Source organism: Podarcis pityusensis, assembly GCF_964106645.2.
Source record: "Podarcis pityusensis genome assembly, chromosome: 4".
Classification (NCBI taxonomy): Eukaryota; Metazoa; Chordata; class Lepidosauria; order Squamata; family Lacertidae; genus Podarcis; species Podarcis pityusensis.
Window position 1 is genome coordinate 69,455,655 of NC_138027.1, and position 20,700 is coordinate 69,476,354.

The following is a 20,700-nucleotide window of genomic DNA, read 5'->3' on the forward strand; positions in this document are numbered from 1 at the left end:
AGAGTAGAATTTCGTTCCACTAATATTGATTCTATTGCATTTGTTAACAAAAGGCTGTGAAATTCAGAATCCAATACCTGTTGTTTGATTTAAGGTTGTAAGCACACCTACCTGGACAAATATGTCATGGAAGGATTAGAGAGCACATCAGTCAATATGCTAAAGAGGAGTTTAATTGTCTCTCTGAAATAAGAACAGAGCAGACACAGGAAATTTCTGACTCCTTTCAGTTTCAGCTAAGTCCAGTTGCATTGTAAGCCTCATTGAAGTAAGCTTACTTCTGAGCAAACTTTTGTATGTCCTACAATCATGCAAACTTACATGTAATCAGGTCAACTTAATCTAATGAGTTCCATGTAAACATGCATAAAAAGGTAAAGGACCCCTGACAGTTAAGTCCAGTCACGAATGACTCTGGGGTTGTGGTGCTCATCTCGCTTTACTGGCCGAGGGAGCCGACGTTTGTCCGCAGACAGTTTTTCTGGGTCATGTGGCCAGCATGACTAAGCTGCTTTGAATCCTGCCATGTAAAATTTAGTGCATCATGTCAGTATATTGATCAAAAAGCCACAGTTCCATAATACAACAAGGCGCTGCAGTGTAAAAGTCCAGAGAGAAGTGTTAATACGTATTATACCTAGTGAAACTAACCCTGTGGTTTGTATTGTGTTGGATTCCACCTAATTACATTTAGTTATCTTAAATTGTGATTGTTTAAAACAACAAATTTATGGTTTGATGTACATATAACATCCCTGCCAGTGTATTTTTTTTAATGTCAAGAACACACAAGATATTGAGTAGATATTTGGAGATAACTTAAGCAAAAGTGATACCATCTAATTGACACACATGAATTTACTGCTTGAGATTAATCCCTAACTTCTTGCTGATTGTACAACTATTTTAATAGTTTTTCAGTAGCTGATAGAACATGAAAACTAATACTTTGTGTATTCAACAGGTCTTGGATTTCTTAAGTGCAAAACATGTTTCACATGCTCAGTCTATTGACCATAGACCTTTTTTGAATTACAAATTATTTGCAGCTTGAAAGGCTGTTGTTTGTGAAACACAGGCAGGGAATGCTAATTTGAATCTGTGTAAGCAGCTCACTACTGCAGATTGTGTAGCCTGTTTTTACTTTGCCAGTTTGTTATAAAATGTATATATGCACATGAAAAGTATGTGCTGGAGATTGAGACAGCTTTATATCTTGTTAAAGAACTAAAGCAGAAATTAGGTTCTGTTTTCACTGTAGCTCAAACAGTGCTTAGCTAATCAACTGGCTTGTATGCAAATGTGCCTAGAAATAATTTCCTTGTGCAAAGAGAAGTAAAGGAGCTTACTTTCTTTATTCTTATGCAAATAAGTGGGCTGCTGTTACACAGGTCATCCTGTAACTACTTTGAGGAGACTGATAAATCTATTACAGTAGCTGTCAACAACAGTATCTGCCACAGACACAGTTCAGCCAGGCAAGTAACAACTTTGTTGCTGTACAGTTGCTATTGTCTCTTCAGAGCATGCACCATGCTCTTCCAGTTAGAGATGGAACCCCATCTTGTTTCAATGAGCTTGCATGTCACTTGTGAATTTTGTCCCTCTGTAGAATCTTGTGTCTAGGGAAAAGGGCATCTTCAGATGTTCTGTTACAAATTGTTTGCTTCCGCTGTAGTCATGTTTTTGGCACAATCGTTACCCTTACCTGGTGGTTCAAAATCTGGTTTGCTTTTCCTGCACATTCATGCTTATACATGGTCTATCATATTCCAGCATTATCATGCTAATAAGAAGTAAAATAAATAATATGGGGTGGGATTTAGATGTAGATTATCTAAATCTAGATTATTAGAACCATGTCAGAACATTTTGAAAGAGGAACAGCGAGAGAGAAATTGGGTGGAAAATTTTGGATTCTCCCCCACCCGCTCCAGAGTACAGTATTGATAGATTCAGTTTGTGTAGATCCAAGTGAAAATTATCTTGCATTTGCATGGAAGCTGTAGTAGAACCATCTGGATCCACATAGTTTCCAGAATCTGGTCCAGTGATTTGGAGTCCTAACAGAGTGGCTTCTGAGAAGACGACACTTGGAGAGAAGTGGGTTAGTTAGTGTTCAGTGACAATGTTCATGCAGGGTCTTTGGATTCAAGCCCTTCTCCTCTCCAGTTCTTTGTGACTTGTTATTCACTGAAACTGTTAGCATGTAATGCTACACCAAACTATGTGATCCCATGATCCCATGTGCTCCTGGATAAGATATTGCAGCTGCTTTCCTCCTGTCCTTCTGTGTGCTGTGAGCTAAATTATAGTTTAGCTTAGCATGTCATCCAGACCTGGCCTCATGGTTTGTACCACTCCAGTCAAAGCTTGAGCTGTGAACCAAGAGCTATGGTTTTTCGCTTAGTAGTACGTGTGAACTCTGCCCATGTTTCTATTTTAATGAAATTGCTGCAACTGATCCCAAGCTCATGATATAGTGACGGTTGTCAACATAAATGAATAAGTCACATGGTCATTGAGGATTTGGTTTGTTTTGGCTCCGTATGCATGATGTGCACCATCTGTTTACAGTTTTAGGCTTTTTGCACATTATTGGAAAAATGTATTAAATATAGGGTTTTAATCTGGCCTGGTTAAAAGCATGGCTTTGCAAGTAACGTTTTATTTACCATTTGTGGGCAGCCAATGCTTACAGTAAGTGGAAACACCTCTTGTTATTATGTCAGTTGGAGAACTGTTTTAAACACCTGGGCAGGAATGTTTAAACCAGGGGGTTCCCAAACTATGGCTGCAAACTTCATTCATATGGTCTGTGGCATACCTATAGATTTGTTATTGAAAATGGGAGATGGCACACCAATCACATTAACTATATTGATTCCCCCCCAGTAAAATAAGAAATAAAAGAAGCAATAAAATTACAATAAAAAAATCATAGAATGCCCACTACAGTTGCTATGATAGGCCATGGTCAGCCATGACACTTAGAATTTTTAAAGTGGTGCATGGGGGGGGGGGGGAGGTTTGGGGACCATTGGTCTAAATCATTAAAATAAAAAAGCTTGAAAGTTACTCTGCAGAGCATATATTTCTAGCAATATTTAGTAAAGATTGTGCTTTTGAATGGAACATTAGAGATGATAGAGCTTCTTAAATATTACATTGGACCCCCACCCCCATACACGCACTACATGGAATCCCACCTTAAATTCTATTCACTATGCTGAAAATAACAAGATGTCTGTTACAGTTTGGTTTCATTTGAAATGACATTTATAGCCAACGTGGCATGGATACTTTGGAAAATTAGCTTAATTCTGTAAAGAGATTTATTAAATTATAAAGCAAAAATATGAGCAATGGAAGCGTTCCATAATCTGATAGATATATTACATTTTAAGGAGAGATTGCTTGTTACTTTTATAAAAGATAGGTTTATAACCTGAAAGAAGGGAGGACAGTCTTATTTTTATAAATATAAACTTAATATTTATGAAAATAAAATTTACCCTCCCTTTTAATGCTTAGCATATTTTCATCCGTGCCTTGGCCAGCAAAGTAATTGTGGAAGCATACAACACAGTTAAGGGTTTTGTTTATATTCCTGCGTGGAAAAATATTGGCCTCTTAGATTTTTCTCTGTGATAAATTTGTCTTAATGTCTTTGAAACTTGGCAGTTTGTATAAGTAAGTACAAACATTGTAGCCTGTAAAGTTGAGCATCATTCTTTTGGGTTAGCGGTAACAGAATTAGTTATGGATATTATATCTCATGACTCTTCCATGGTATCCTTTTGAGTGGCTTTTGAAATGTTTTTAGCAATTATTCTTATGGATTGTAACTCCTATTTAGATAATTCTAGCTTTCTAATGTGAGTATTTTTTATGACAAATCTTATTTCCAACCATAATGGGTAAGAGCTGTTGTTAATTTTTTTAAATAAAAATAATACACTGGGTTGTAGTATATTTAAGGAGATGCAGAGGTTTTTAAAAGAGCCTAAAGAGAATACGCATTAACTGTTGAATAATTATTAGTGTATTCTGTTTCTTCTCCCTGAATATTTGTTAACGAGACTTGGTGCCCAAGTTTGAACAAGGCTTAAGCTTGGCTGTTTATAGAGCAGATTCAAAGTTGGCTGTTGCTGCTGTTGCCATTGTTACTGTAACTTTCCAAGCTTGGTCTTACTGCAGCAAGCATCGGTGCTCTGTCCCTCTCTCCCTTTAATCTTTCATGGTCTACAAAAAGCTTTTGGTTAGTGAATCTTAATTGGCCACTAGAGTTAAGATCCTGTGATTTTTGTGTGTGTGGCTAATTGTAGGACTTATTCCCAATGCTAAGCTCAAAGTCAAATGCATGGCTTTTCTCACAGGCTAATATTAAACAAACAGCTCTGGACCTGATGGGCAGGCTAGTCAATGCCTACAGATGCCTTTGACATATTCATTGACTGTTGCTGAATACAGAAATTGTCCATAGCCATTTGTTTTGGGAGTAAATTTAGGGGAAACCAAGAAGTTCTGGATTTTTTTCACCCTGCTTTTTTACAATACTTGATACATCTGACAATGGGCAGGTTTGCACATAATGCTAAGCCTAAGGAATGATAGAAGTTTGTCAGCTTGGCTGGAATTAAGATTTCGCCCCGCATCCCTAAGAACTGGTATAATTTGGTGAGGCAGGCTGAAAACTAGAAGAGGTTCCAGAAGGCAGTGAAGGGAAAGGAAGGGAAGGAAGACCAGTCAAATGGTGGGGCAGAGTAGCAGTAGCAGGGGCACCAACTATAGGGGGCTCTGGGTGCCTGAACACCCACAAATTTTTTTATTGCAGGTGCTCAGCACCCACACTTCAGGGCCCCCAAGGTCTCACAAGGCTTCGGAACTTGATTTCCAGTGCACCGAAAGTCAGGTTCTGAGGCGGGGTGGTGCATGATGTCACGATGTCACATGCATTGGGCACCCATAACCAGGGGCTCCCTTGAGCAGTAGTCTTAAAGCAAACACCAGAGGAAGTGATTAGTGGTGAATACCTATCTGGTCATAGAATCACAGAACTGCAGAGTTTGAAGGGATCCCGAGGGTCATCTAGTCCAGCTCCGCCACGAATCATCAGTGACAGGTGGCTTATATTAATTTATATGTTTAATTTAAGAAATACTGCTTATCATTGAATCCTTAATGTGAGGTGATGGTTTATTGTTGTTGTTATTATTTTATTTCTTTTTTTAAATTTCTTTTTTATTTTATTCTTTATTAAAGTTGGGAATAAAAAAATAAGAAACACTGAGAACCACCTTGTGAGGACTTTCCTTAAAAGGCAGCTTAAACGTTTTCCCAGTAAATGAACTCCTGATAATATTCTGAGGAATCTCAGGGGTTGTTGCTGTGGGAAAACAGATGGAAATCAGTATTAATATGAACTGTAATCATCTTCACCTACAGCCCTTTTCTGCCATTTCCTCTATGATGTAGTAGCCACAATGCAGTACTCTGCTTTCCTACACTGCAAATGTCAGAAAATGTCATTTTGAGAACCCAAAGAGTTCACAACATGGTTCTTGTCCATACCAGCATTGCTCCAGTTTTTGGGAGGGCCGGTGTGGGTGTGACAAGAAGCTACATTGTGGCCTCCTCCCACATGATCTATGGCTTTTGATCTTGCCTTCATAGCAGTGGAAAAACCTGCTATGCAGTGCCTGCCAAACCATGGAAGTAACATGAGTCAGGGACCTTAGTAAAGGGCTGTGTGATTTTAACCGTGATCCTTCTAAGCAAGAACCATATCAACCCTTAAAGTAAGGAACAGAAATGTAGCAACGTTTGTAGTGCTAAGTGTGTTTAAAATGCAACTAGCTGAAATAGTTTCACAGTAGACTCTAATAATTAGGGCCTAATTGATTTGTGCACCCCAAGGGAGAACCTAAATTGATCTGTACTTCACTTATATTGGTATAATGGGAACAGAATAGGCCTAATTTCTTTAGTGAGGAAGATCATTATTAAGAACCTTGCATCGCTTTCCTTGTTTACGCTTTCTCTTTCCCACCGCCATCCCAGCTTGGGGAAGTACAGATGCCTGATGCCGGAATGTGGTAACCTGGCCATCAAATGGGCCTCACAAAGAAAGCCCTTTCAGGTCTTTCAGTGAAACAACTACTGCATCTTATTATAGCGTGAAATTAGAAGTGAAAAGCCCTACAGTTTTTTTGCTATTTAGTAATGCGGAATATGTCGCCGTGGATGGCAATGGTAGTGCTAGAAAGAGAAGCCAGAAGCCAAAAAGAGAAACCTAGTAGCAGTTCAGACAAAGACGGTCCCTTCTCTCCCTGTTTCTGACTGTTCGGTGGTCTGTAAAACTCAAGTTCTGTAGTGGAAACTGAGCAAAAGTATTTTGTTGCATCTCCTTCAATAAGGTGCTCAAATGTAAGTTTGCAATAGAGTGTAAGAAGAGGAATAATCTGATGGCAGTTCAATTCTAATAACTAAAATATAAGTTGGTTGCAGTTTTACAAGTTAAGCAACCACTTTTACAAAAAACGGAGATTTGATGTTCTGACCATCTAATGCTATAACTAGATGGGGTTTTCAAGAAGGCAGAATGAAGTTATCTGAAGCCACCTTGTAACAGCTAGAAATGGAAAACTTGCCAAGTCACTATCCTTCCATAGTTTTAAAGTACCATTTTCATTTCAAAAAAAAAAAAGCTAAATAAATTTGTTTTCTGTGCGCTTTTTGTACAATGCCAATAATGTTCCCTGAGGACTTAATTAAATGTAGTAAAGTAATTGTAACTTTAAATAACTGAATTATGTGGTAAATGAAGCCTTTTGGAAGTTGGTGGAGGGGGGGAGAGAGATTATTGTGGTATCTTCTTATGTTTGTTTTGCAGATCACGAAAAATAACCTCAAATGTTTTAAATATATACTTAATAAAAATACTGACTAAAACAGATCTAGGACATAAGCTCTCGCATGGATCATGTGGAAAGGCATTCTAAGGTTTGTGGTATCACACTGCTGGCTATGTCTTTTGGTTTTGCCTGTTAGCAGAGTAAAGAAATAGATTTCAGAGAAATCTGAATAAAGAAAATAGATTTCAGAGACGAATGAAACTGAGATAACTGAACAAGAACCTGGTATAGCTTAGCTAATGAGACTTGGGTTCAAATTCCCACTCAGCTGTTAATTATTATTGTTTTTATTTATTTATTTATTTATTTCTAACTAAATTTATATAGCTGCCGCCCTAAGACATTATATGATTGGCCCAAGGAACAATCTCATTTGATGATCTTGATGCAGTCACACTATCTCCTCCTAAACTTCCTCACAAGATTGCTGTGAGAATAAACTGGGAGATGAGCACTGTGAATACGTCCTTGAAGACCTTAGAGACAGGGCTAGCCCGCCCATGAGGCAAGGTGAGGTGATTGTTTCAGGCAGCAGGTTCCACAGGGACAGGAGACCCTGATGTAGATTATTTATTTCCTCCTCTTCCTGATGTAGAACTTCACTCTCAACTTCTTCCCTGGTTGGGAGCAGGCTCCATTTTGCGATTCACCTGAGGTGCCAACATATCTTCGGCTGGCCTTACTTTGAGAAAATATGACATGCAAATAAATTATGTGCAAGCAAGAAGAGCCATGGAATTTGTATAAAGCGTATTATTTATAGGAAGTTGTAGCCCCTGTGATTGTGAAAAATGGCATTTTAAATTATTGTTCCTTAATCAATGCTTGCCTTTTGCTTTGATATGCACCGGGACATGCCTTCTATGGATATCAACAACTTGACAGGCAATAAAAACAGTAGATAGTGGATTATAGCAAATGCAATAAAAGGGTTTCTTTCCAACTAGCTTACCATCAAGACTCTCACTCTGCATCCTTTTTGTGTTTATGTTAATACTTGCATTTTTATATATATATATATAAAATCTAACCCACGAATAAAAACAATGTAAATCTAATCATATGTCTCACCCTTCAAATTTAATGACCATTGCAAATCCAAGGCCTGGCTTTCTTTCAAAAGTGGCATTTCAGTCATCAAATGGTTTCAAGCAGCATTGCCTGTTTTCCCAGTATACATGACAGTGTTGCCAAGTAAACCTTAGCTGGAACTAATTGACTTAAGACTCTAGGCTTTGATTATAAAATTTCCCCTTCCCACCAAAGGGTGGTGCTCACTAACCAAAAGTCGTTTAAACACAGTCAGATCAGATTTGCACCCACTAACTGTTATTTCACTTAATTGACTCCCCCACCCCCGTTCCCCATTTACAGCTGTTAGAGTTTGCTATTTCCTTAAAAACGTACTCAAAATGGATGCTCAAAAAATCTGGAAAACAGTCTCACAGATCTCCTACTTTGAGCTTTATCACAGGCTTCATAATCACCACATGGTTTTTTACAGAGAAAAATGTTAAGGTGATGTGGTTATAATCAGGAAGGATTTTCTTTTTCCTCCAGGAAGGGGTCACAATCATTTGTTAATGTTATTAAGGAACAATTGGAGTTGTAGAGGAACTGGTAATGGGAAAGTATCTTCATAAGTTTGTATCATGTACTTGTGACTACTACAAGTGTTTTGTATTAGAAGGTGCAAAATATCTAGATGGGAAAATGAATGGCCCTCTATATGTTTTTGGACTACAAATCTACAACCATTGGCAATGCTGGCCAGTGCTAATGGAGTTGGAGTCCAACAAGATCTGGAGGGCCACAGTTTTTTCACTGCTGATCAAGAAAACTCTGTTCTCATCCTGGAAACAATGATGAATTTAAGTTGAACCACAGGTAACTTGGGCTTTTGCTGCAAGAGTAGGTGAAAGAAAAAGATGTCTCTGACCTAAGGGTCAAAAGCTGCTGGGAGCTTGCACTTCCTTTTTCATCCTCAGCTGCTAGGTAGCCTGAAAAATTAGAGAAGGAACCTTTGACAGATCAGAAATGTGAACAGGGACAGTTCAGAGTAGGAATATCAGAAGAGCCCTGCTGGATCAGACCAAAGACCTATCTAGTTCTGTATCCTTTTCTTGCAGCAACGAACTCAATGCCTATGCCATGCCTTCTAGTATTGTGTGACTGGAAAAAATTGCTTCCATCTCCTCTCCCATTTCAGTTCAGGACAACTGGGCTCTGTTGCAAACTGGTAGCCTTGGGTGAAATAAATGGGTTTTTACACATGGAACACTTGCCTCCTATATAAATGGAATATGTGACTGAGGCGGAACTTTTATAGAAGAAAGTACAATTTGATATCATGGGTAGGCAAAGTACTATCATACTATTTCATCTGTTAATACTCTGTAGAAATGATTTTCTCTATCTTCCTCTGATGTCTCTAAGCTCTGTAGAATAATCAAGTGCAATGGAGCTATAATTGGAACCCTTGTTAAGCAAGCATGTTAATGGAACGTGGGCATAAGAAACAGATGCTACTATAGAGGAAAGAGTATTGGAAATGTTAATCTAATAATGGTTCAGAATAACTTCGGTTATGTGACAGATGTAACGTAAAGTATTCTGAATGTGCTGCTAGTTCCCTTTAATATGAAAAGAATGTTGACAGCACATTCACAGTGCTGAGCTCCTTTTAGATTACATCTATCTTTAGTCTTTGCTTGGTAGCTATGGAACATGCCTTGTCTTCCTGATAAACTCTGTTCAAAATTTCTTTTATTAATGCTTCCAATAAACAGGCTTGTCCTGTAGGCTGAACAAGTTGAGACATATATATATTCCTGACAGTTTATTTATTAATTTTTCCTTCTTTTTAGTGTCTGGAGCCCTGCAAAGAATCCTGGGACTTGAAGAAAAACCATTGCCAAAGTTTCTGTGAGGTATGCCATTTCTAAAGACCTCTTTTTAAAATTCTGTCCTGTATATTTCATTCACACTACTAAATGTGTTTGTTTGATGACAGCGAACTAACAAATAGGATATATTCTCTATTTCCAGTAGCTGAACAGGACTACAACTGATCGATGACCATAAGCATTTTGAAATGGTCTTCAGCATCTTTGAAATAATTACTGTCGTATCATTCTATAAGTTTCCTATCAAGTTGTTATGTGTCAATTAACTTTTCTTTCTTGGGCTGCTGTCTTATATGTACAATTGATGTATACATGAGTCATCAGTGTTCTTTTTCCTTTCGTTGCTGCAACAGCAAGATGTCTTCCACATTTGTTTGTTTATTTAAATGCTTAAAGTAACCTACCAACTTTTGATTGACCAATTCAAATGTGCACACAAGTCATGCAATACAACCATCTATACAGCACATGGGAAATTGTTTGAAAGCAACTGTACCTCAAAATGATTTGCAGGTGTAGAAGTCCTAAAACATAGACTCAAACAGAGTCAAGATTATGTTGGAAGTTGGCTTATTGATATGGAAGCTGTCCACGTGCAAGAGGACTTCAGCATGAGTGTACTTTCAAACAAGTGGCTTTTCATGTGCTTTTTGAGGTGGCCTAGGGCTGTGAGGAGGGTTGTGCAGTGTCAGAAGCATCTAGACTCTAGGAATTGGCTACAATGCACATCTTTCTGCTACTCCTTAGTATAGTTTCATTCAGTGGTAAATGCAAAATACATGCCAGTTATTGATGATATACATGTGGAAATTGTCATCCTTCTTAGCAAAAGCGGTGATTATGTGGGCACAGATCTTTTCCTAAGAGAAATCTCTGAGACATGAACAACTGTGTTTGGCCTATATTAGAGCTATAGTACTATGTGAAAAGACCATCCCAAAATAGGTATGATGGATATGACCTTCTTATCATGTGAGCACTGTACTTGTTCATGGGAAACAAGCTGTAATGTCATAAGCTCACCACCTCTATATTCTCTTAAACTGGTTGCACAAGTCCACTCCCATAACATTGTTTACCTTGAGGCATTATGCCAGGTTCCACTGTGGAACCTAATTATATTCAACATTGTTCACCAGTACTGTAGTTAAATAGCACTAAATATGATTTAAGCATGTCTCTGTTGAACTATATTACATTATTGGGCTGAACACAGCATGAATTTTCAATGGCTTAGTCTCTGTTGTTTTTGCTTCTGTCCCTTGGGTTTAAGGAAATGGCACTGAGCTTTATTTTATACATTTGTGCTCCACTTTTCCCATAGTTCAAGGTGGTTAACAAAGCACTTCAAAAATGCATATAAAAATAGGGGAATGATAAATTTAAAACTATTAAAGTAATATATAAAACCAGATCCATAAGACCAACTAAAATTCCAACAAAATTTGCAAGCTTGATGTTTACAACTTCATTAAGTTTTAGGTTTATTTGACATACACTGTAAATTGTTTTTAAATTATGGCAACTCATTTTTAACAGGGCCTAATGCACAGCTTTTAGTAGCAACAACCAAGCTACATTGACTCGGTTTCATTTAAACTAAGTGGGATCTTGTGTCTTTAACTCCCTTTTTATCAGTGTAAACAATAACAGATAGGTTTTTTAAAAAGAGTTCTTCCTAGCTGCTTCTTGTGTCTTAGCTTCTGCATGAAAATTATGTAGCCGAAGTGCATAGCAATAGAGGCATCTGCCACATGTGTCTTGATTATCATACTTCAGTAAAAGGGAATTAAAAAGCACTTTGCTTGTGTTTTAGCTTGGGTAAAAAGTGACTGAGGTGCATAACTGTACATTGGCAGGGATAGTGCAGAAGATTCCTTGAGATTGGTGGTTTATTATGTACACTACATTGGTTAGATTCAATCCCAGACATCCAATTGGCTATCACATATCATATGTAGATTACCCTGCTGGACATATCTAATGTTTATGTAAAATGTGGATCCTATTTCTGTCCACTGCATGATAAGGAACATCATGCTATATTTCTGGTAAAATCTGAAGCAGGAATGTAGTAGACTTTGGAACTATAAGACAGAAGTAAGTTACACTAGGTTTTTAATTTAAGGGCAGATGTTTGGATTTATTTTTAAGTACACTTGCACTTACAGGATAAGAGGAATCTTAAATTTTTTCTTTATTGATTCAGATGTCTGGATGTGTACCAGCAAGGGAGGTTTGTTGTGTAGAAAGTGGGCTTCAGATTTTGTAACTTGGAAATTACTTACATGAGTTTAAAAAAAGAAAAGAAAGTATCAACACACCCCTTCTGGAATCCTATCAGAAGAATAATGATGAGCTTGACAATGATGAGCTATAAGTGTAATATGAAGTTGTTATGTTTGTGAGATGTTTATTGAGCAAAGGAGTTGGCTGAGTAGGGAGAATAAACACTTCCCAGTTGTAGTTAGGATCTGCTAATATCCCTGTTTAATTAGTGATTTTAAGTTTGAAACTAAGCTTGAAACTTAAAAGGCTGGAAGTAAAAAGTTGCACATTTAACAGTTCACTGAAAAAATAAGTTGTGAACTAGGGTGAAGAACAGAAGCTTCAAAGGCATATTATGCCTCAAGGGACTAGAAAAGATTTTTAATTAAGTAGCTGAAAATTTGTGATGTTTTATATAGGCACATACCCAGACATGTACACCTGCCCATTTCTGATCACAGACATAAATCACAAAAGCAGGTGCATTTTGTTTCTATTAACCTCTGCCCTTGTCAGCTACAATCACAAATCACAATCTCCTTACCCAGCATTATATTTGAAAGCAACCATTTAGCTATGATCATGGTTCCAAAAGAGAGAATAAGTTAAGCAAGCTTAGAGTTATTCCCCAGGCTCTGTTTTCCATGGATGATCTAGCTCTGCCAGGCACTGTAGCCCATGGCTGCCATAGAAAGGCAACCAGACTGCAATCTCTGATGATATATGGTGAAATAATAGTGATTGAATAAATGTAGCTCTCTCTCTCTCTCCATACAATCAGAATGGAGGCATTCTGAGCTCTACTGTAAGAACAAATGCTGTATATTTATTGTTGATGAGTGATATTTCACTAAAGCACAAAATGTGTGGTATAAAGTGGGTGTGAGTGTGAATGTAAGAAATGATGGGATAGAATGTGCAAAACAGCAAACACTGAACTAAGGACACATTATGGGCAAGGCATCTGTATCACAAACTTGATTGCTGCTTTTTCACAGGGAAGTGCTGCAGTGGATGAGAGTTGGAACATAGAAAGGATTTTTCATCCTTTTCTTACTCATTTCTGGTCCTCCCCCTCTTCGGAGTTTCAAAGACATGTTTGTGACAGGAACCACAGTGAGTGGGTAGCAGGAAGTGTCTTAGGGGGCAGAGCAGATCAAGGATTAAGCACTTTCTGTTCCTCCTGCTATTTTTCTGCTCCTGAAGCTCCCTTTTCATAGGAAAAGCAGTTGGATTTTTGCTTCTTGTATATGAATGCGACACAAAGCTTTGGCCTAAGAAGAATGAAATAAATTTGCATATACTCATTTGCAAATACAGTAGTTTGCAATGTAGCCATCAGTTCTGCAGTGATTTGTGGCAATGGAAAGCTTTATATGGAAGACCTGGCAGAGGCAAATGATTTAATTTAGTAAGGGATGATGATACAGCTTCAGAGACATCACCATTCTGTATTTTGCAGCTATTGTTCAGAAGCTATAAATCTATATGAATTCTCAAGGCTAGACATGTAACTGGTAGCAGTTCGTTTGGGGGGGGGTAGGGCAGTGGTGCTCACCTGACCTCCCATGCCACTGCTTACCAGAAGATGTAGGGGGAGGCAGCAAGGATGTTGATGTGGTATATTTGCACTGGTGGCAGTGCCATTATTAGCTCCACTGTTGTATTTGCCCCATGCCAACCTACCTGCTGCCACTCCCCCATGCCTTCTGGCAAGCAGCAGAAATGCAAGCAACAGCAGGTCAGGAGACCTCTGCTGGACAGCTACTGCCTGTAATCTGAATGATCTTTTCAGCAACATCTTGGAAATATTTCAGCAATATTTTGATATTCCTACTGAAGGCTTTCTACAATTTTCTTGTTTTCCCTTTAGCCTCTTTTCCCCAAGAAGAACTATGAATGCTTAACTAGCTGTGAATTCCTCAAATACATCTTGTCGGTGAAGCAAGGAGACTGCCCAGCACCTGAGAAGGCCAGTGGCTTTGCGGCTGCCTGTGTTGAAAGCTGTGAGGCTGACAGCGAATGCTCTGGCGTGAAAAAATGCTGTTCCAATGGATGTGGACATACATGCCAAGTACCAAAAAACTTATACAAAGGTAGAGATTGTTTGTAGGCATTTATTTTGGAGCCCATAGCAAATAAAAGGAGTCTATTGCATATTGTAGCAGGAGTGCAAAGTGTGTTGGAGAATGGGAAAAGGGGTTGGGGGAAATGAAATAGAGGTTCATAATTCTTCCAGCCCCATAGGTCTGCCTACAGAATACAATTTAGTACGTGGGATTTCATACTCCCTGTCCCATCTAAGCACTTCCGGTGCATCAATCCTCCCCCTTTTCTCTGTTGCTAGAAGCATGATTAGTCATTGTGTGCAAACTTAGAGGGATAAATCAGGGACTGACACATAAGTCCAAAGGAGGTTTTAAAAAAGAAGTTGAAGAGTGAACATCAGTTTGTGTCAACAAGAGTTAACATTGGTGGGGTCGTTATGACAATCTATTAAAGCTAGCAAGGCTAATTCATGCATGTGGTGGTAGGAGCTGGAGAAAGAGAGTGTGAAAGCAGCTATTCTGGATCATTTGACTGTAGTTAAGGGGTGGATGTGGTTACTTCTGCACCACCCCAAAAAACAACTGAAGAGTTTTTAAAGCGCTTAGTGGAATAGAAGTGTGATGGCTTCCAATGTTCATTTGAGCCTTGTTCATATTTTGTCAAAAGGTTTCTTCAGGCTATTGCTGGAATTACTTTATACCAGAGGTTTTCAACCTTTCTGAGTCCACGACTTCCTTGACCAACTACATTCTTTCTGTGGCACCCCTGTGGGGATCAGGAGCCCAATTATGTCACCCCTTCCCTGCAGAGCTGGCAGCCTCTCACCCTTTTTCGAACACCCACCCTTGTGGGGTGTTCCCTCAGACTCCTCTCCGCTCCCCTTTTGTTGTGAGTCTTCTGGGCAGCTGCTGCAGAGCTGGCACCCCAAAAAGAGGTGCCTCCCAGAGGCACCATTTGCCTGTGGAGCTTATAGCCAGGGCTGCTGCAGTAAACAGCTGTGCAAGCCTTTGGGAGGCAGAGATGTAAAAGGGCATCACAGAAGGGAGGGAAAGAAAGAAGGACACAATCTAGTCTTGCCCACAGCATCCCTGACCATCATTCAAGGCACCCTAGGGTGCCATGGCACACTGGTTGAAAACTACTGCTTTATACCTTCTAACATTTTAGGTGAAAACAGTTGTGTTTTCTTCCTCATAAATACTTTCGAAGTCAGATTTTACATGACTGCACTTCTTGCTTTTAAGTTTATTGCATCAGAAGATTATAGTTCCCATGATTTCTTACAGGAAGTTGTAGCAGACAAACTTTCTTAAGAACAATGTTATGCTCCGAAAAATTGTACTGTAGAAGAAATTTGTATTGTTATAAAAAAATATAATACAGGAATGATACATCGCTATTACTTTAGTTAGGTTAAGATAAAAAATATAACCCCCCCCCAATGAAAATACTTTTTAAAATTTCAGTTGATTAAAGCTGAATGAATTAATTTGGATTTAAAAGCAGAAAGATATTTCAAATGAATAATTCACTTATTTCACTAGATTTAATGGACATGGGATTAGATCCTCTGTAATAATGAAAAATGATTAACCTTGGTTGACCTTTTCCATTCCCACCTTAGTGACTCTTAGTTATATCCTCACAGGAAAGGGATGGCATACAGACAGTATTGGTAACACCCACTTATTGGGTGTTGCATGTTTGAATGCACTCCTACATTTATTTTAAAAATCCCGACTCTAATCAGAGTTGTTGCTTGTAGGTGATTACATGATTAGCTCTTCTGCCAGAAACTGGAATATGCTGGAAGTGTGCTGGAAGTTTTTTTAGGGTGGGGACAGGGGCAGAGGTAAGCTGTGCTTGAGAAAAACAATTCATACACTACAGCAAATGCCCTTAATTTAGTGAGTATTGACATACATGGGGGAATGCTGATGATCGGAGATGAATTTTGAGCAGCCCCATACAGAATTCATTGCAGGAATCCAAGCTGAGGCTCATCAGTGTATGTACAGTATTGGACCAGTATTCCAGTCCAGAAACAGATGTTATCTGTCTTGTGCTCCAACCTCCAAAAGCCATCCCCCATGGTAATAAAGACACAGTGGAGACAGAATTTGGTTTTAATGTTAATGGGCAAATTTTGGCCACAACTTTATTAAATACAGAAATGTGACTGGTATTGGCTTAGGCATTGGTATCAAAACTATAACTGGCTCCTGCCCCACCCTGCAGGAAGTCTGGAAGGGTAAACTACCAGCAAGGGAAGCTCCATCAATGTATATTGACTGGTGCTCACCCCTGGGGTTCCCGGGGGTCCTGGCATGGCCCTAGCTCCTCTCTGGGCTTCGGACAAGATCCAGACCCCCGGATTCCTTTAATGGAATACCCTATTAATTGGAGGGGCAGGTGATGGCCGCACATTCCCCTAAACCAATGCCTAACTGCCAAACCTTACAAAGTTGTGACGATTGCTAAGAGGTAGGCAAAAACCAAGTGGCCACAGCCAATCTGTCACATTGGAAAAAAATCCTACCCGGCCCCCGTTCCAAAACAGGTGACCAACTGAAGTCCAAAGCAAGGCCAAACATAACCTAATTAACAGGTGGGCGGCTGGGTGTTCGGCAGTGCAAAGCAAGAGGGAGGCCCCACGTCACGCTGCCAAATAAATACCCCAAAGCTTGCCAACGCTGCTGATTGGCTAAAGGCAGGGGCGTAAGTGTGGCATCACCAGCTGAAGTGGGGCAAGCCCCGCCCACAAGCCAGTTGGGGAAGAGTTCCAGGGCCAAGCACAACATGGACCCTCTGTTAGGAGGATCAAACTTGCCAGCCATAGCTGGTAAAGATATTCCTAGCCGCTGAGGTCACCCAAGCCTCTAGTGACAGAGATTGAGGAGCACCCCACCAAAATATGAACCTGCTCCTTTAGGGGGAGTATGACCTCTTCCAAAGCAGGCATTTGACCATTTATCCAGGCTTGAGAGTCGCCAATTCACAGGACCATCTTTGGGGAGTTATAGTAATGAATGCTGGCAATCACATTTTGATTATCAGTTTTTCTGATGTATCTCGATGTTGACACACACTGGGTATGAAGGCTAACTTTCACCATACTTCAGATATTCACTGTAACTTATAAAGGCATTACAATTTTTGATAATATGTGCTGTGGCTAAAAGGAGATTTATTTATTTGTTGTTGGAGAACCTGACTTAACTGCTCTTAATACATCAAATCTATATTTGTTCTTATAATTTACTGAGGAGCACTGGTGTGTTGAACTTGATTTGTGTTCCATGTGCTGCTACTCAAGCTGCCACACAGGTTTGTAGCATCTAAATTTAGAATCTAAGCTAGTAAGCCTTTGATGTTCTTTTGAATACTGCCTACTGTGGAAGTTCAGCCCAACCTGTCACCATTTAATGCTAAGTCTACATGGTGGACAACAGCATTTCCACAACGGCAGCTCTGCATGTAAAAAAATAAAATAAATAATGGCAGGGGGGAGAGAAGAAATAAAACTTGTCTGGTATTAACCCAGTAAAAGGCCAAGAGGTACACATTTTTCCAAAAGCCAAGAGTTCAGAGGACTAATTTGTGCTTCAATGATGGATACAAATCTTTTTATCTAATAAAAAGCACATTTCTAAATGACTGCAAATGTACATCTGGACTTGAAATTGATTATTCTGGTTGTATTGGAATATTCCAAAATGCACTTGTGCTATGTTCTGCTTGCACTCATGAGAACCATCTGAACACAATTACAGCCACCAGGGGGGCTAAGTTAGTTCCAATCAAGTGAATCCAACGAACCCTAATGTAAAACAGATGGAAGGTTTCTCAGCATGCAGATTGGAGGGTTATTATACATAATAATTAAGCATGGATTTTCAGATGCATAAAGCTGAAATATCATTCTTAGCAATATTAGTTACAGTGTATGAAGACTGGCGGCTATCTAGTGATATCCAGAAATAAATGTATGAGCTTTTGATGATATGTTTTATTCCTGGCAATTTTAGCGCTCTCTCTCTCTCTCTCTCTCTCTCTCTCTCTGGTGTGTGTGTAATACATTGGAACACTTGGAGAAAGGGTCTGTTTTTCGATCTCTAGGAAAGGTGGTTTGTTTATCCATAGAAGTGTAGAAGTTGAAACAATAAACCTCAGATTTTGCCAAAGTCATAAACTAAGCTGGGAATTTATGTAAATCTCAAACAGTCCTCTAAATCTGCAGTCACTTCAAAAAATGGGAGTGGAGGGGAGAGAGAAATTCCAGCTTGACCTCTCTGGAAGCAGAACTGCCTATTATGATAAATGTGGAGCAGCTGCTAAAACCAGTACAGTGGTACCTCAGGCTAAGAACTTAATTCGTTCTGGAAGTCCGTTCTTAACCTGAAACTGTTCTTAACCTGAGGTACCACTTTAGCTAATGCGGCCTCCTGTTGCCGCCGCACGATTTCTGTTTTCATCCTGAAGCAAAGTTCTTAACCCGGGCTACTATTTCTGGGGTAGTGGAGTCTGTAACCTGAAGCATCTAACCTGAAGCATCCGTAACCCGAGGTACCACTGTAACTGTTAAGGTATTCTCATTTTTTTGCAAGATGTAAGTATACTTACCTGTGAACTTACAGCACAGTGTTGTGCCCTTCCTCACAAGTGGCAGCCAATCATGTGGAAAGTGGGCAGGGAACCACCCCAAGACACAGGAAGAGAAACTGTGTGTGTACAGTTCACTGCTTCCCAAGCCATCTGGGTAAAAGTCGGATTCAGTAGAATTAATCTGAGCCTTGAAATAACAGAGTGCTACAAGAGGAAGTGGGAAAGAGCATTTCTCTTAAAGCTTCCTCCTTAAGCTCTACATACTTCTTGGGGGGGGGGGGAGGCGGGGACAGGTAACCACCTTGGCCACCTCATAACTGTGTGAAGTGGCGCAGAGGCTTTGTGGGCACTAATGGAAGCTCTTGGAGTTGTCATTGCAACTACAGGCACTGTTTGCAACTCTTGGGATGGCTTGTGGTTGAATAGTGTGACTCATCAATATGCTTCTGTTCTGATTCAGTCACTGGAGAAGAACAGTAAGATAAAGTGCATGATAATGAGGATAGATCTCTTTGGGCTATAAATTTAGTGGTAGTAAATATATAGTTGATCCACAAATTTACTTACACACAGCTTTTTTGCATGCATCACTTACGTTTCAGGTGTCCCTTTGAAACCCAGAAAAGAATTAAAATTCAGTGAACTTCAATCTGGACAGCTGGAAGTGAAGTGGTCTTCAAAATTCAATATCTCTATTGAGCCTGTGCTTTATGTGGTGCAAAGGAGATGGAACTATGGGATTCATCCCAGCGAGGATGATGCTACCAGTTGGCAAACTGTAGCTCAGGTTAGTCCTTTCTACATAAATTATTTTTAGGCTGTTCATCCTGAGTATCAGGCATTGAAATAATTTTGGCTGGTCTTGGTGGCCAGCTATGGATTTGTTGTCCCAGAGACTCACTTCCTCCAAAGTGCAGCCTTTAATCTAGACTTTTGCTGCACCAAGTGAAGCGAGGTCCATAAAAATTGCTGCTCCTCTTTCCAGGGTTAAGCGTAGATGACTGATTCTGCCAATTTAAAATGAAGCCCCTGGTCCCCTTAAGCTCAGAGCAAGACAGAAGTCAGTGGTTTGCCATGACTTTGTGCTTTCTGGGGACTCAGAAGACTCACCAGGTGCAGGGGCAAGCCATGGAACTCCTGACTTCAGTTCCAAGGTGGGGAAACATTGGCTTGCTCTGTGCCTGTAGGTGTCAAATATCAGACACAGAGGGAAGCCTGCAGCTGGAGACAGGAGCTGGAGGCTTGATATGTCTGACAAGCACAGAGCCAATAAAAATTCCAGACTTCTGCTGAGCTTTTGGGCTTTGAGGGGTGGAGGTCATCTCCAGTTCTGTTTCACGGCTCCGGGGTTGGGAGAGAACTTCTCTTACTTGCCAAAAACAAGTATAGCAAAAATCTCGATCTCTGGTATTCATTCATAGATGCATTGTTCAATGTTGTGTTGCTTGAGCTTGCATACAGAGGCATATCTTTGTTAATCTGTTGCATCAGATACTGGGATAGGTTCCATTTTACAGTTGATGGACTGAAGGTAGCGTAAAGAAAAAGTTTTTTTCATCTACTATACAGGAAACTCTAAAAGAAGCTAAGTTAAATTCCCATCTATGGCAAATAAATGTTCTTGGTGTTGCGTCGGGTTGCCATCCGCCCAGAATTTCCCGGACACAGCTGGTATTTAGCCCTTATAAACAGCATCCAGGCAGAAATCGGTTACATGCCTGGGAAAATCTGGCCATGTGGCAGCCCATGTTGGTAGTATAGATTTTGGTGACTTTCATTAAAAATAGCTCAAAAACTCAATTTTTAAATAAAAGCTCAACTGATTTTTTGTCTGGATTTTCACTTTTTGAAATATGGCATCCCTTGTGTTGCATTACCTAAGTAACACATTCCATGAAGGAGTGAAATACAGCTAGTCATACAAAATGGTGTGGTGTGAAATTACTAATGAAGAT

General features: G+C 39.6%; 1 protein-coding gene across 1 annotated transcript in view; it reads left to right on the forward strand.

The window, feature by feature from the left end:
- ANOS1 (anosmin 1) overlaps window positions 1-20,700 on the forward strand; it is a 91,243-nt gene that overhangs the window by 38,131 nt on the left and 32,412 nt on the right. The window contains exons 3-5 of the mRNA XM_081001337.1: window positions 9,785-9,847; window positions 13,965-14,187; window positions 19,348-19,532. Of these exons, the coding sequence (XP_080857463.1) occupies window positions 9,785-9,847; window positions 13,965-14,187; window positions 19,348-19,532 (471 nt within the window). The remainder of the gene's footprint in view (window positions 1-9,784; window positions 9,848-13,964; window positions 14,188-19,347; window positions 19,533-20,700) is intronic.